General features: G+C 41.9%; 1 protein-coding gene across 11 annotated transcripts in view; it reads left to right on the top strand.

Annotated features, from left to right (window-relative positions):
* LOC124952003 overlaps positions 1-11,398 on the top strand; it is a 62,129-nt gene extending 50,731 nt beyond the window's left edge. For 7 of the 11 annotated variants that reach the window (XM_047501217.1, XM_047501216.1, XM_047501219.1 and 4 more), the window contains 2 exons: positions 5,314-5,384; positions 8,984-9,184. In XM_047501217.1, the coding sequence (XP_047357173.1) occupies positions 5,314-5,384; positions 8,984-9,039 (127 nt within the window). In that variant the 3' untranslated portion in view covers positions 9,040-9,184. Of the gene's footprint in view, positions 1-5,313; positions 5,385-8,983; positions 9,260-9,846 lie in introns of those variants that run through there. The other 4 variants (XM_047501223.1, XM_047501228.1, XM_047501222.1 and 1 more) reach the window with 1 other exon arrangement.
* Positions 11,399-16,962: the final 5,564 nt, after the last annotated feature.

Genomic DNA, 16,962 nt, shown 5'->3' with positions numbered 1-16,962 from the left:
TGCGGATCGATGAAGGATTTTGATTTATGTCCCGAAAATGGAAATCTCGCGTTGGGACGGTCTTCGAGGGCTTCTCACCTTCTTCTCTCCTATCCATTCATCCATCCATCCATCCGTCTATATCCTTTTCTCGAGTGACGATAAAGTTATCCAATTTTGGACGTTGTTATTTAGTTTATCTTCGATGAGTTTCGCGACTTCGAGTAAACGTTCCAATTTGTTCCGTGCAAACGTAGAGTCGAGCTTTGAAACGTCACTGGACCGACAGGCGAGGAAAGGACGAAAGGGAAGTCATTTGATTAAGATCTAGGATAATCTAGCGGGTAGGAAGGAGAGAACCGATAGATTCACTTATACGGGGTCGTATTCAACGACTATCCGCTTAAAAAATATTTCGATTATTTTCGAGATAAAACGTTAATTCGATTATCCTATCTTCGAGTTTGTTCAGGTTCGTAGGAAATAAGTACGTGGCGTGTGCTTGGCCGTAGGACAAAGTACCGAGGCAGGAAGTGCCGAACCAAGAGGGCAAGTCCAATCAATAGCCCGTGATGAACGGTCGAATGGCTAGTGGCGCGGCACTGATGGCGTATAGAGGATGAAGCGGCTCTATGAATTATTTAGCGCCAGCCAAGTGGCCCTCCGTGTATTTGCTCTCAATCTCGAATCGGTGGTTGGCTGGTCCCGGAACCTTCCGGTTTCAGGACCTTACTTGATTTCGTTCCTTATACGAGATTGGCCCTCGCACACCATCAAAGGCCAACCAACTTTACTCGTCTTGATACGTTGCCTTCGGTCTGCTAGGCATTTTGGGTTCACGGTCCTTACTAGGTCACGGCCGTTCGTGAATCCCAGAGAAACTTGGGATTTCGTTCGATCGATAGTTGTACCACTATAGCAAAAATATATCCTCGACTCTTCTCTATCTGATATGGTTATGGAAGAGATATCGGTCCCTCCTCTCGCAGTCCATTTATCTCAAACGGCGAAATCTCAAGATCGGCCTCTACGATCGATTCGCCTAGACGTACTTCTATGCGTACTCGCATGCGTCGCATATCGTCTCTTTATAAACTCCTTCCATTATTTTCTTCCAACGATCGCTACTACGTTATATCTTATAACGCAAAGAATAGGCGCATTGTCCAATCGGAAAGCTAATCGTTCTATAATTAATCATTTATTGCTCCGCCTAACTTTGCCTCTCGTCATGGTTTTTTCCCTTAAAGGCGGACTATCCTTCGAACAAGCGAACGTCTACGAACGAAATAATTTAAACGGAGAAAAAGATAATAAGGACGATTTGGGCTTTCAAAGGGAAAAATATATACGAAAAAATTTACCTAATCGGTCGATCCGCTTGATTCTAAGCACGAAAGCAATTTAATCCTGTTTGATCCGTTTCTTCGGTAGGAAGTAGATAAATTCTGCGGTGGGAACGTAAAAAAGAAAAGTACCTTCATTACCGTCCATTCTCCCTTGGCTCTTTTCATCTAATTTATTAGTCCGTCGAAATCGGACGGAGAGAATCCGACTGTCGGTTATGCGACTTTGTGCGTTCCCTAATGCGATATCGATTCTATTTCGCGTTTACCGATCTACGGTTCGCCAATGTGGAATTTGCATACGCGCGCCATCGTCTCGCGCGTTACCGTATGCAGGATACACTCGATTATATCGCAATAGCGATACAGAGAAGCCAAGGGCTACGGAGGATCGCTCTTTGGTATTTGCCCTTTGATCGCGGCAAAATTGCATTTTCGGTGCAATTCCTACATGGATTTGTGAACCCGTCGCAGGAGATCTCAGCTTCTTCTTTAGGCCCTACTCGGACCGTCCAAAGTATCGAGAGATACTTTCGAAATACTCCGGAGATACCAAGAGGAACATCGAACAATAATCGTACGAAGGAACAAATGAAATAGATGATATCGAATAAATGAAAAATATCGGCTGACCTATCATTCGGTATATCGCGCTTCTCTATGACAGAGAGAAGAGAGATTAATGCCGAATTCGAGGGTGGTCGAAACGTATCGCGTTACGCGTGACTTTGCCATCGGAATTAATCGGACGCGATTTGCGAAGCCGATAGCGCGAGGATCGCGTGCGTTATAAGCATTAAATGGTACGATCGCGTTTACGGAATGCTCATTGAATATTTTGTAGCTATTGCGTATGTACATGTGTATATATATATATATATATATATATATATATATATAATGCATATACATACATACATATATATGGGTCCGATAACGCGTAGCTCATATTTCTCCCTTTAATTGGACTTTTTCTTTTTCCCCAACGATCATTTCTCCTCCCCACTGACATTCGTCCTCGCGCGTACATAAGTACGAATGTACGCGCGAAATATATCACTGGGATAAGCGACGATCGATTAGTAACCATGCGCGTACATACCGATCATTTCACAAATAGAATCGAATCGCGGCTTGCGTAAGGATAACGATATCGAGGATTCGTCGAATATTTCCTATATAATTTAGCGCTTGTATTTCCTCGTTGTTTAAAAGAAAATAACGTGTTGCTATCGATTAATAAATCGATAAATCCCAGATAGATTAGAATGAAAGCATAGGCGGATTAAACTTAATCGCGTCTCGTATGAGATGCAGAGCCGTATCATACGAGTGCATTCTCGGGGATTCTTCTTAATTGTTCTCTTTGCGTTTCTCGCGAGAGCGCAGAATATTACGCTGTCAAATTCGTGGTGAGTAATGGTCGATGAGGTAGGTCGATGTGCGGGGAGAGAAGAAAGGTCGGAATAGGAAAGTAAGTAATTAGTAATAAATTTTCGCGAGGCGCAAAGCACACGGGCTTCTTTTTTTTACGAGTTGCCGAATAACCCATCGCGTCGGCTCTTTCTTGGTTCGAATTCGGAACGGGGAGGAATGTTAAGAAAAAAGATAATGGAAGGGGATGGGGACTTGACGGTAGCCGTAATAAAAGCCGATTACTACGTATAGATAAGATATGTATATATTGCCATCGCGTTTAACGTTACGTCAGTCGTCTCTACTTTTTCGCGCGTATTATTATACACTTCCCGATATATTCCCTTTAATTGGATTTCTTCGAACGGAGAAACGCTTCGAGGAAACGCGACGTTTACCATATTGTCGAAACTATAAGCGAGTAGGTATGGCACCGTTTAAGAGATGCGCGCTCGTTAATATAAATTACTTTGTTTTTCCAAACGAAAAAAATGGATGAAAAATTCAAGCTCGTCGGTCGACCTCTCGCTCGAGGTAATAAAAGAGTCAAAACGGGAAGCATCGCGTTGCTCGACGTTTACGTACGAATATAAAAATCTGATACGTTCATTTTCACGTTGCAGCCTATACGTCGACATATACGTATTCATATAAATATTTATCGGTGATATTCGCGAAAAAAATTCGCGGCAGAATGTTTCATTTCAGGTATCGGCGGTTCCTATGAGTGATCCTTATCCGTACGTCCGTTAGTATTAATAGATTCGCGCGATTCGACGCGGGAAAAGGACGACTCGCGAAAAGTTTCTCAAATGGACGTATGGAATAGGTGAAATATTTTTAAACCATCAAAATTCCATTGTCATCGAAGCTTCGACGTTACCGAGATGCTTCCAGTTCTTTCGTCGCTTTCTTACGATCAGAGCTAGACTAAAAAAGACCAGCTATCTCTATTGTACGGTCACGAAACAATCAGCGAGATATATTCATGCGTTATTTCCGCCGTGGAAACTGTGCCCAGCTCGTACGAATGGTGCGACCGAAATTGCCTGGCCGGAAACTGTGCTCTCCCGTAACACGAAGCGCACTGCAATGAAAAATTTCGCTTCTCGCGAAGCTCGTCCGCCCGAGATGTCACGCTGTTCGTGGAATGATCCAGTTGGCTAAATAAATCGTCGGCGGGATCGCGAAGCTGATACACCCATTACTTTGTGTTGGTGCTCCTAATCGTGCTCGCGTCTGTCTACCTTTTCTCTACCTATACCGAATGGACCAATCGCGTATTTTTCTTATTTTCAATGGGAATGAATAAGAGTCTACGGTGGTCTTTCGACACCTCGGCGCCACGCAGGATTTTCAATAAAAACTTGCCGTTGGGTGAGTCGCTCGATAAACTCGTCGTTGTATAGGACGAAAATTGAAATTCCCGCCGGGGCCGGGGATGACGAGAGACTGTCAGGTTTCGGCTCGATACGTTCTCTCGAATCGATCGCCGAGAATCGATCGCGAAAATCGCTCCCGAACGTCGACCGATGAAACTGCTTTCACAATCGGATTGATTTTCACGCGAATATATCGCTAGCTTTTCTCTCTCTCTCTCTCTCTCGCTTCTCTTTCAACGTGTATCCTTCATACATGTACATGTGCATAGCTCTTTTTCACACTTATTTTCTCGGATAAGGCAAGCGTATCGGTGAAGGGTCGGAACCGTTTGCATGAAAATGGATCGACAAGCGATATCAAAGTGCCTCTCTCGTCCATCGAAGGATATCCGCGCACGGAATATCGCGCAATAATTTTTTTCCGAAAAATCGCCTCGCCTAGGATCGAAACGGTCGTCTCTCTCTCTCTATTCATCCCATCCCTCGGCTTCTATTTCCCTCTCTTTTGCTCGTAAATCGAACTCTACGTATATGGGATTATAGTCGCTCGAGGACGTAACTACGGCTAATCCCGAAGATTACTGCAGTTCGATGCTCTTATAAATCGATTTATTTACCTTCGAGAAAGGAGGACCTATCTGCATGTACTTTTAAAATACTACTTGTTTCTCGTTTTTAACGCAATATCACGATAGATACGTTCGTTTATAATCCAACCTGGCGCACGAATCCGAACGGATCGACTCGGCGAATCCTTTCAAGCGATATATCGGATAGTATACACTAGAACCAATAGAAATAATTCCTGTCGTTAATTATTAATAGAAAAGTGTACGACGAATTGATCGTTCGTGGGAAGGCTCGTGGCAATGATGATTCGAGAAGAGCGTCGTAACGAATTCTATAGGAGACTTGGCGCGAACCTCTTGACCGTATTTCCTGTGAACGCAGATTAGGAAATTGCTGCTCTCCGTTTTGCGGGAATGCACGTAAATTAGAATACTGCGTCTAGATATATATATATATATATATATATATATATATATATATGTATGTATGTATGTATATATAAAGGGGATATTGCAGTGCTTTGTAGAACGGAGTCTCGCGTCGGTAAATACGGCGTGGCGCGGCGTGGCGCGCGAACGTTCGAAACCAATTTAATGTTTTCCTTCCTCCTTGCTTTTCAGATCTGGACACGATGTTGTACGGATACACAAACAGCATATACGTGCTGGACCATACTCCGGAGTCCTTGCCGGTGAGTATAAGCGATAGCCACATATACGTATATAAAGATTCTATTTCTCATCTAGATATATTATTTAACCGTAAATGTTTTCGAGGCTAATAATTTGAGAAGAATACAAATTTAATACGAACTTAACAGATATTTTTCCATATTTCGGATATAGTCATTGCATCATGTCACGTAACGTATGCAAGTACATATCCCGTTTTAAGAACCTTTGCTCCCTTAATAATCTTATTAAAAGTTAGACTCAACTTGAAATCTCGTTGCATCCACCGATCCTCCTTCCTCCTTCAAAGTATTTCAAAGAAGATCACAATGGATAATTACGGTTTTTACCGTAATTAGGAAAAAGGCCAAGCGTTCGAATAAATCGTTACGAGGACGATTGGTTTTCACGCCTCAAACGCGAACACGTTACTGCATTAGCCCAAACGAACTGTACTAGTTGAAATAGTCTCTGTTAAACGTCCCTTGAACGGTCCGGTACCCACGTTGTCCGTGCGTGTACACACACATATCCAAAGGGTACCACGAAACAGGAGAGGGAGAATAGGATCTGTTAAAACGTATAATAATAATAATTATGCTTTTATTTGATATCGCCGTTATCGTTTCTTCAAAATCTCCCTTCGAAATTTTTTATATTTTCCTTCGACGAGAAAAGGGCCGGTTTTAATCCTTTACAATCTTTCCCGATCGAGGATTAGTTCGTGCTCTCATGCAAGTTTTCGGTAACGGAAAGAGAGAGTGATGCAGAGAGAGAGAGAGAGAGAGAGAGAGAGAAATTCGTTACGATCATTTACGGATAATTAATAAATTAGTTCGACTAATAGCATAGGCACGTTGTCGACCGAATTACTCTTTTCGCATTAGCTTCTCCATTTAACGTCCGAAGCGATTACCAATTATCCGGTAATTAGCAGATACCTCTTGACGATTTTCGAAAGGATCGCGCGGTAATTTGTAATTTCGAAAATAATTATTTGCTTAAAACGCTTTTTATCCCGTTTGTCACGAATGCATTAAGCTCGGCCGATAAGTCATTAATTAATCTAAATGTCCTTTTAACGAAAACATCTTCACAAATGGAATAAACATTGATCGATCAACAAAGAGAAATTTTTTTCAATTGTGTATTTCGTGTGGGGTATTTTGTTTTCTTCACAAAAATTTCACGCATCATCGTCCACGGCATGCTATTAAAAAAAATAAAAAGAAAAAAAAAAAAAAACGTAGAATTTAATTAATCTAATGAGTTTCTGGTACGCGGGCCACCTTTTTAATTGGAACATCTAGTCGCATCGTTATAGTAGCAGTCGCAGTTAACGGGCAAATGGATGATGGCGATGACCCGTCTACGTTCGCTGCGTCCTGTAATTGATCGATAATTGCTTTTAGTTGCCAACGGATCGTTCTGCGAACGTTGAAAAACGTAACGCCATGCGATGCTAACGAACGATTCCATCGCAAGGAAAAATGTTATTCGAGATCGAGCTCTTGTTCGTTCGCGTTAATATACAGATTATTTCACTCGGCCCGTAAGCTAGAGCGAATAGTGTCGGAGGAAATGTCGAATTTGTCCGATCGTCGGCGATCTTCCTGCGAACGGAGAGAGAAAAGGAGAAAGAAGGTCGTAAAAATTAGTCTAGCTTGAAAATTAATTGGACGATTAAAAGAATTTTTTAGCGTAGCTGTGCCAATAATCGATTGTTACCGCTTGAGATAATAAAGACCGTGGATGAGGAGAATAGGTGCGACTGGGGTGATGGCGTGCGCGAAATAAAAGCAATGTGGTAAGGATCGTCGTTGACTCGGATAAGAGAGAGGTATCTCTCCTCAATTAGCGCGTCCGTATCTTTCACTTTTCGCTTTAGTTACTATACCGCACTTTATACGTGTACTATTGTCGTTATACATCGTATTCCGTCGTACGAGCGACGATCCGCGCGAGGAGAAAAAGAAAAAGACAATTCTCTTTGGCCTTTCCGGCAATAAGAACGAGTGTACGATCGAAAAGAATCTAAAGTGAGATCTAGATTCTCCTAGGGATAGATCGAACTCGAATTCTCTCACGCTATCGCGCCTGATGGAGAAATCATTCACTGTCGTCGGTAAGCTTCGCATTCCCTTTCGTCCCGAACAAGACGCTCTATTCCTTTCACCTTCCGCTCCCTCGATCAAATGAAATATCGAACGCATATGATCTCGATCGACGTGAAATAGCTCCAAGCCGGAAAATCGTTGCGGACTTCGAGCATGACCAAAGAAAATCCCTCACGGCATCGTCCAAAGTTTTCTCTCAGAACGCTACTTGCATAATTTCTGACTAGTAGTTCTTCTTATCGCTTTTCCATTCTATTCCATTTTATCGTCGCATCTTTCGATATTCCCTTTCCCGAAGAAATCACGTAGCGACGTAAGGGAGAATAATGTCAAATATTTTACGAAAAGTTTGCGTCGTTTGGACGATTCGAAAGGTTTCATTCATCCAGGAGCCATTTCAAACTAGTTTTATAAATAACCACGGTTAAGCATAATAGGAATGGGTGAAAATAAGTGAGGCGCGAATTTTCGAAAAGCGACGTCTCCTTGAGAGCCCGTAGGTGCCAACTCGACATAATCATTGGTTCGCATTACCCCAGTTTCTCTCCTCTAAGTAAATCGAATAGCGAAACGAACTCGCAGTTCTCTTGGGACATTTCCAATTATTTTCTTCCGGTATGACGATTTCTGCATTCCTCCTACGATAACGTTAACAATCATACACGGCACCGTCGTCTTCTCCTTTCCTAAAGGGAAAAAGGATGGTTATGGTCCGGACAGTCGAAGGATTTAATGAGGCGGTACTCGTAATTAAAAACGATCGACGATTTTGGAAGCGAGAATTATAAATACGGATCGAGAGTACGTCGTAGAGTATAGTAGCGTTACGATCCATGCCATAAATATTTAAAAACTCCATCGTTCGACTTTGAATTTGCAAATCTCGTTTCTTCCGATACACGAAGACCCTCGAATAGATACTACTCCTTTATATTTGCCAAGAGGTACCGATCTATTTTTACTACGATCCGTCGATGGACAAAAGAAATAAGTCTACGCTGATGTTCGTTTTCCTCTAGATTCGATCGTACGTTCAATCGATTAAATTGTTAGGGTCAGCGTTAGCGCTCATCCGATAACAGAGAATTGTAAATGATACGAGATCGTAAAATTGCGTCAGGGTTGCGTTCATCCACGAATCGATGTTTCGCCTCGATTGAACCGATTTCTCCCGGTAGGGCCTAAGTGTAAGTAAGTAAGTAACTAAGTAAGTAAGTAAGTTACTCGGGTTGGAAGGGATTGAGAAAAGGTCAGTTCTTGTTCCTTTCACGCTATAGCTCTTCGCGCCTACTAGCTCGAGATCGAAATCGTTAAGGGAGAGGTTAACCAAATCTCGTTAATCAAAAAGTGACGAGGTACATACGTTGCCACTTGGACGGATAATTATCGAGGACAATAATTTAGAGTTAGCGAGATTGTTCCGTTGGTGAGATTCTGGCCATCTTCTAAATCCATTATAGGACAATGGGTCTTCGTTAATTAATAATTTTCTTTCTTCCTAGGACATGGATATGCTGCAGCTATTCGCATCGCCGGCAGGACGAGCACTTCTAAGTAATGACAATCGACCGAGAGGATCGACGACGACCTCCTCCTTGTCTCGAGAATCCTCCTCGAGGCTGAAGAGCGGCAGAAGACCATCGGGTACCGGTACAGTCAGCGCGCCTACCTCGCCGCCGAGGCAACGAAAGTCAAGCGCTGAACTTTACAAGGAGGCCGTAGAAATTCTTGGACTTACCTGTTCTCTGACTGACAGTTGCCGATGCATTGACTGTCAGGTAATCGTCGTACCAATATACGTACCATTCGTTTCTATATAATTATATATAATTACGCGTTTCCATAATAAAACACGACTTTTATCTAAGAAATTTTTTTACATAAGAAATTTCGGCACCAATAACGTTCGAGACTCGACGCGTAATTGGCCTCGTTTGCCCGAGCCAATTATACATTTAGATCGGCAACAACCTAAAGCGGTGTCAAAGAGAGAGCGACCCTTTAGAAGAAATTTATTTGAAAAGTAATCCTTCTGTTTATTTTCGCCTCGGTTCCGTTTGAAAGCATTTTAAATGAATCGCCGAATCCAGATAACCTGGGTTTTAAGGGAAACAATAGATCGCTCCGAGGTCCAATTTATTAAAGGCTCTTTAAACAATTAGACAATAGGTCTTACGTGGTAATTGAGTAAGTAAGTAAGTAGTAAATCGCGTCGGATTTATACTTTTCGTAAAAGTCCGTATCGCTATGAATTTCTTTGTTCGTTAATCACCGTATTTCCTATGAATATATCAGTAGATTGCGTTTTATATTTTGATTAATGATTCAATGAATTAATCGTTATCCTCTTTCGATTTAATTTCAGAGTAACTATTTCGACTGCGACGACGATTGCGGCGATGCTAGAACGGAATTGGCCGCGGGTACTCCCATACTGCTAGATCACGCTATGTCGCATCCGTTGACATGTTCCATACAGTAGCAGGCCAAGCGGATGGAAGCTGCATCGGAGATGAAGCCGCGCATCGTCGACCCTCTTATTAACTCAGCCTGCCACGCATCGAAAACTTATCGAAAGGATTTTCCTTCGAAAAGAAAAAACTAATCCTACGGGGCCGATCGTACGCCGAATAGACGATTACAAGAATAAGCGAAAGATCTTATTAGGTGTTATAAAAACAAAAAAAAAAAAAAAAAAAAAAGAGGAAGGAGGAAAAGCGACTTTCCTAAAGATTAAGGACTTCTTCTATAAGGAGAAAGGAAAATAAAGAATATATACACATGTGGTATGCAAATACATATACGCGCGAGGAGAATACAAATTCGTCGAATTTGTCGAAAGAAAAACGAGAAAGTAACGCTTTCCCTCCTTCCTAAGGTCGTGTTCGATCGTAACCGAGTTATCTCGCAACCCGTCTTTCGGTAGTTAGTCCTGTCGAATTTCTACATCTCTTTTCACTATTGTCAGCTCGAATTATCTTTCTCGAATGATGTTAGATCGGGTGTACGCACGTGTGTGTACTACTTGAAAAATTATTAAACAAGGAGGCACGTTGATCGACGATTATCGGAGATTAGGAAGACGAATAAAGGGACGCTAATGGCGAACTACGCCAAACTATCGATAGAAGGAAGATTAAGGACGAAAGTCGAGATAGCGTTGATCGAGTTAATCCACGTACGGTGTCGAAGAAAATTATATTGATACGCTCGTTCGTATATAGATAGATATTATATTTACTACTCGTTTTATTATCGTCATCATCATCATCATCATTATTAAATTGTTATTATTACAAATTATTTAAGTCTAGTGGAATAAAATATATCGTTGAATCGTACCCTCAAATTTAAGCTAAACATAATATTACCGACGAGAAAAATCCGTATTACGTGAAAATCCGAGTACGCAGTTTCTCGCCACCTCCCTCCCCTCTCCCGCGATTTCGCCTTCTTTTGACTAACGAGGAGTACCAAGGTCTGCACATTCGTAGATCGCAATGATAAATGATATATGTACATATATATATATATATATATATATGTATATGTATATATATATATATGACGTACCTACAATATAAACGAAGTTAGGCCTGAGAATTAATTATGCGTTCATTTGTTTCGAGAATGTAGCGAATGCGTAATGGCTAAAGGAACAGCAAAGGGGGGGGGGGGGGGGGCTAGTCGACAAGAAAGCTCGATGCTTTCGACGTGACCGATTTAATGATTATGATGGAACGAAAATGTAACGGTTGAATTTATTATCATACGAAGAAGAGTTTTTTTTAGTGCCAAACAAGATTTTGCACGTAGTACGCGTGCGACGTTCGTAAGGTAAACAGCTTACGAATTATGTGTACCTCTACCTTGTTGCTAAGCTTGCCAGATTATTAAATGAATACTTAAATAATGAATGAATAAATAAATAAATTAATAAATAAATATAAATATATATATATATATATATATATATATGTATATGTGTGTGTGTATGTGTATATATATATATATATATATATATATATATATATATGTATGTATGTATATAAATATACATACGTACGTGCATGTGCGTGCGTGTAGGTACGGGTCGATCGTACGAGATATACCGTGAAGTTTTGAGCGCTCTAATCGAGTTTTCTATGTACACCTCGAGTTACAAACCGAAGCCTTTCTTCTCCGATTACATTTACAGGATTTCGTACTTGCGTACGAGCGTAGACGCGTATACATCGTTAAAAGTACATATAAAAGCAAAACACGATCCATCATTTTTCCTGTGTTTGACGAGAGAACGGAAACAAAAAGGAAACGTTGTCATATATCGTTACGTTTTTCTTTTTTTTTCCTTTTTTTTTTCTTTTTTTTTTCTTTTTTTTTTTACAACGAGACAACTACCGAGCTACCCAAGCCTCTTGGCAACAAGATTTCTCAAGGATATCTTATAAATGGGACGCTGACTGCCAGCAGCGAATTATCGTAGAATTTAGAATTCGATTTCGATTTCGATTTCGATTAAACGCGTCTTCCTTTATCCAAGCGTTCGCGCATATTCTAATCGTTTGCGACTTGTTCGCTCTCGTACGTATATGTAATGTATATCCAACGATCTTCCAAGTCGTCGTTTTATAACGCGCGAAATTATTCGATCTATCACCGGATTTTTGAATCTGCGATTGCCACGATGGAATCTAATTAGAATAGGGAGCTTTAAAGATTTCAATGTTTCCGATAAACAAACTGTCAAAGACAAGGGACGTTTGCGCTCTTTACTTTTCGTAAATCGTTCAATCGTTAATTATACGCTATATCCGATTAGATACTCATCGTTCGTTCTCTTCTCGATATGTCTACGTGTTACTGCCTTTTTTACTCGCGAGCGAGAACCTATCGATTTCTTATCGCGTAGAAAGGATCGATCGTAAATCGATCGATATGCGATTTAGCGCACGACGATTAGCATCGGATCGGCAACATTCATTTTCTCATCCGCGAAAGTATATTAGCGAAATCAACAATAAGTCCTCCATCCTCCGAGCGAGAAGCATTTAATAATCGAAGATAATTCGAAGGCGCGACAGATATCGAGCTCTCTGTCTTTTAATCATTTTATAGCGACACGATTACGAATAAATTAAAACGCATTCCTGTAAACTGCGATGGCGTACTCTTGGATATGGCTAATATTCAAATATAGCATAATAAAGTATAGCTCGATTTTCGTTTTAATCGTTCGTTCTATCCTTATCCCCCTCTAGCAACATCTACTTTATATCAAAACGTAAAATACTAAATACTGTCGTATTTATCGTGACCATGTGATATAAAACTCTCCGATAAGTTCAATTTTTACGAAGTCGCCGCCCATTTGTGATTTTATTTCGAAATTTAAGAAGAAAATATCGCGCGATTCTTATCGATTAGGATTGGTCAGTCCGTGTCGGTAATGTAAATCCCTGCGCACGTTTCAATATGTTACACGATATTAAGAGATATCATTTAAACCCAAGACAGTCGCTTACCGTAGAAATCTGCCGTACTACCGTTCGAGCTTTTGGGTATCCCTAGTTTATCGACCACGGAAAATGTTAACTCGTGGAGAAAACTATTAGCTTCGGTGTGTAACGTGGAAACGGATAAATGCTAAAGATTATTTGCCTGTCCTGTCGATAAAACACACGACGGATAAAAGAGAAATATAGAAAGGGGGAAAAAGAAAAAGGAAATCTTCAAGATATTTGTAAGGGATGAAATATTAAATAAGACTGGCGCGTATCCCTGGCGCGAAAATGTAAATGAAATCGATATATCCGTATCAAATTTCTATACGAGATCTCGCGCGAACGCGAACGATTATCTTTTCGTAGACGCGAGATCGCTCTCCTTCGTCGAAGGATATCTGACGTTATAGAAGGATCGAACGAAGGTGACATTTTCGGTGTATTTCAGCCAAGGATGCAAATCGAATTGACGCTCGTCGAGGAATAAGATACTTTTATTCTTTGGCGCGTACGCTTTTAAAGAGAAAGAGGGTCGTAGAGGGAGTGTCCCTCGTTCCTCGCCCTAGCAAAAAGCGATACCTTTGGGAGCGTCGCTTATATCGAGTTAGACCCGTTTGAATACCGACGCCGGCGTGGCGCGGTGCGGCCGCCGCCGCCGCCGCCGCCGATACGAATCTCCCTGATGCTTCTGCGAGATATCGAAGGATCAAAAGTTGATATCCGTCCGCGGCTCTGCCAGTTATCCTTATACGATTATCCTCAGTGCGACTTCAGCCCCTTCCTTTCTCCTTCTCGTTCGGTTTCGGTCGAAGGGAGGCTCGAAGAAAGCGCTATAGTACGGTGTATCGCTAGAGCTACGCCCTTCTTAAGGTTGCCGGATGCAGTTGCCCGGTACCGCCGCGTCTAGAATCCTTAAAGTCTCTTTTCCCTCCTACCGTTCCTTGCGATGCGACCTACGGCACGCATAAAGTATTCCTGGGAGACGATCCGTTTCGAAACTGAGTTACGACTACTACGTGGTCCAGGTAGACGCTGATAGGGCCGCTTGATCGACGGTCCCGTTCTCGAATTATGCGCGCGACACGTAAATAAGATATCATTATCGGGAGCGCGCGCGCTCTCTCTCTCTCTCTCTCTCTCTCTCTCTCACTCTCTAATTCGATTTTTACAAAAGCAACGGGTCGAACCGTTCAACTTTCGAGAATGGAATTTTTCATCGTGCTAATTAAGAACGAAACGTAAACGTGGAACAACGATAAAAATGTTATTTCTACGAGTTAAACTGCCGACGTTTGAAGCTAAAAGTTCGTTGTTAGTTAAGACGACGCACGAAAGGAGATGGAAAGAAAGTTCCTCGATCATGAATGTTAGATGCGAAGGAGATACATCGCGTCGCGGCGCAACGTGACCCTGTGCACATCCTCGGGAGTTGATTTCGCCCAAGAGGCTACGACGTCGACAGAGGAATAATCGCTCTTTGGGAATACGACTAGCCAGGCACGAATAGCCGATAGCTATTTTCAAAACGAGCGTACCGATGCCCTATCATTTATTTAACATCTGTAATGAATCGATCTCTCCAGGGAATGGCGTCATCGCCTATCCGCGTATTTACGGTAAAGTTACTCCTAGATTATCGTCGATCGTTTCTTTCTCCATTTATCGGGCCCCTTAATAGATCGATTTAGCCTCCGAACCGTTTCAACTTTTCCGATCGCCATTAAATATTTTACATATTCTAGATATTTAAAGGCATTTATTCGAGCACCGAACGAAAGTCTTTTTCATTATTTTCTTTCGTTTCTTCCTTATATTAATCCGACTTATATTATTTAATCAACGATAATCATATACAATTTGCCGTACGCGTTTTGTAAATGAAAAGGGAAAGAGATATGATGAGAGGTAGGTCCTTTTCAACCAACATGGATCGTCTCAAAGATTCAATCCCAAAGGACGTATCGCGGAAAATATTTCAAGAGACCGAACTCCGAAATTCGATCGATTCTTGACTGTATTAAGGTGTCGGTCCGGTCAAAGACGACTGATTGATCGTACCTAAGCGTGCCGTCGGTTCTTCCTTTCTTTCCCCGAATGCGGTAGCAACCATTTGTTTTATTCTTCGTGCCTTGCGACGAGCTATTTGTTTAAACTCGTTCAAGAACTCGGCTCGTTATTAGAAAAGCCTACTGACAAATGACAACTCCCGCGTCAGCTTGTCGCAACCTCGATCTTACGAAAGTTGATTAGTTAAAGAGAGCGAGAGCGGCCTCGTTATGTGCAGAAAGAAAAGAGTAACGACCGGTTACAACCTCTCGAATATTACGAGGCGTCTCGGTAATTCATTTTCAATTAATTAAACGAACGTCCCCGTCCTCGCGAATTCTACGAGGAAGCGTCCTCGTTTCAACCAAGACAAAATTCAGTCGTTCTTCTTGATAGGTCCTCTAAATGTGCGCGAGAAATCGAGAGGCGGGAAGCAGGACGGGATGATACCGGCCAAAGTGAAAATTGGATAAAGAGTAAAATATAATCTCCTTTTCAAAAATTCCATTACCCGTATGTCCGCGCAACACCGCGCTGACGATAATTGGAAATTGACATTTTTTAATCCTCGCCCATTCCGATTACTCCTGTGACAGGAAAATCCCCATAATACGAGGGGACTCGCGCAGCTTCGCGGAAATGAGATTTGCCTGCGCGCACTCGCGTACGTTCAGCGTTATGCTTTTTCCACGATTCCACGATAAACTTGTCGTCAGCCAAGTTCTAACTCGCGAAAGAGGCTTACTCGCGTTTCGACTATCGCCGATGCGTATCGCCTTTGCCAACGTCCTTCCTCGCTTGTCGCGAGACTCTCCCGCTCTACGATTTAAGATAATAGTTTAATTAAGTTAAGTGCAATTGTACGCTTCGATAGAGAAATTTAATAAAATGGGTACATTGCCGCCTTTGGGTAATTAAGTTGATTAATTTTAACGCAAATGCGAACGTATAAGATAAATTACAATATAACGCGTTAACATGAGTACGTACGCGATATTATTACGGGGCCGGGCCGACTAGGCGAATAATCGGCCGATACGAAACTCGCGATTTTACCTTCCCTTTTAAAGCGATCTCTAAAAGATCTATAAGAATTATATTTATATTTTATACCATTAAATACGTAGATGTATACGGAATATAAAGAGGCAATAAAAATGCCAGAGAGAAAAATAAAAGTCACCTTGTGCAAGTCGAAGATATCGTGGTCGGCACTAAGGTGAAAGCAAGATTATCTACAGCACACATATTTACGCTATTCGCATCGTACCGCACAGTTAATACGTCATGCCTCGGAAGGGCATAGATACGTATGTATGTATGTATGTATGTATGTATGTATGTATGTACATATAATGTATCTATGCACGTGTAGAGTCAAGCCAGGAGAACGCGTTACGACATCCTTGGTTTCCACCAATTTGCCGACATGGTCGCATTCGTGGACTCGCTTGCTCGAGTTATTGTGGCGTAACGCGTAGGACGAGGCTGTAAATAATATGGAAAACCACGAGAAGCTGGTAAAGGAGGGTTGCTTCGGACACCGTCTCTCTCTCTCTCTCTCTCTCTCAGCCGAATCTACGATGTCGTCCAAAGCCACGCTTCCCCTTACTTTTCGTAATGCAAAGGTAGGAGTGAGAAAGAAAGGGGATGAAGAGAGAGAGAGAGAGAGAGAGAGAGAGGAAAAGATGGCAAGAAGGGCGCTCGCTGCTTCGAGGTATACTCACGTTGACCCGTTGGGCCATATTTCAAAGTAGGGTGTCCTCCGTGGAGCCGTGAATATCTTAATAGTCGTAAGGTGTATCCTCTCGCGGCCGGGAATATGCAATACTTATCCTTTCAAAGTTATTCGTAAGAGTTTCGAACGACGACGATTCGAATAGGACGACGAAAAAGAAACGAGCACGATGCCCTGGGTGCTCGTTTCTCGT

The sequence above is a fragment of the Vespa velutina genome, chromosome 10, assembly GCF_912470025.1.
Source record: "Vespa velutina chromosome 10, iVesVel2.1, whole genome shotgun sequence".
In the NCBI taxonomy this organism is placed as follows: Eukaryota; Metazoa; Arthropoda; class Insecta; order Hymenoptera; family Vespidae; genus Vespa; species Vespa velutina.
Note: the sequence above shows the minus strand (reverse complement) of the source record. Positions and strands in the feature narration are given on the sequence as shown.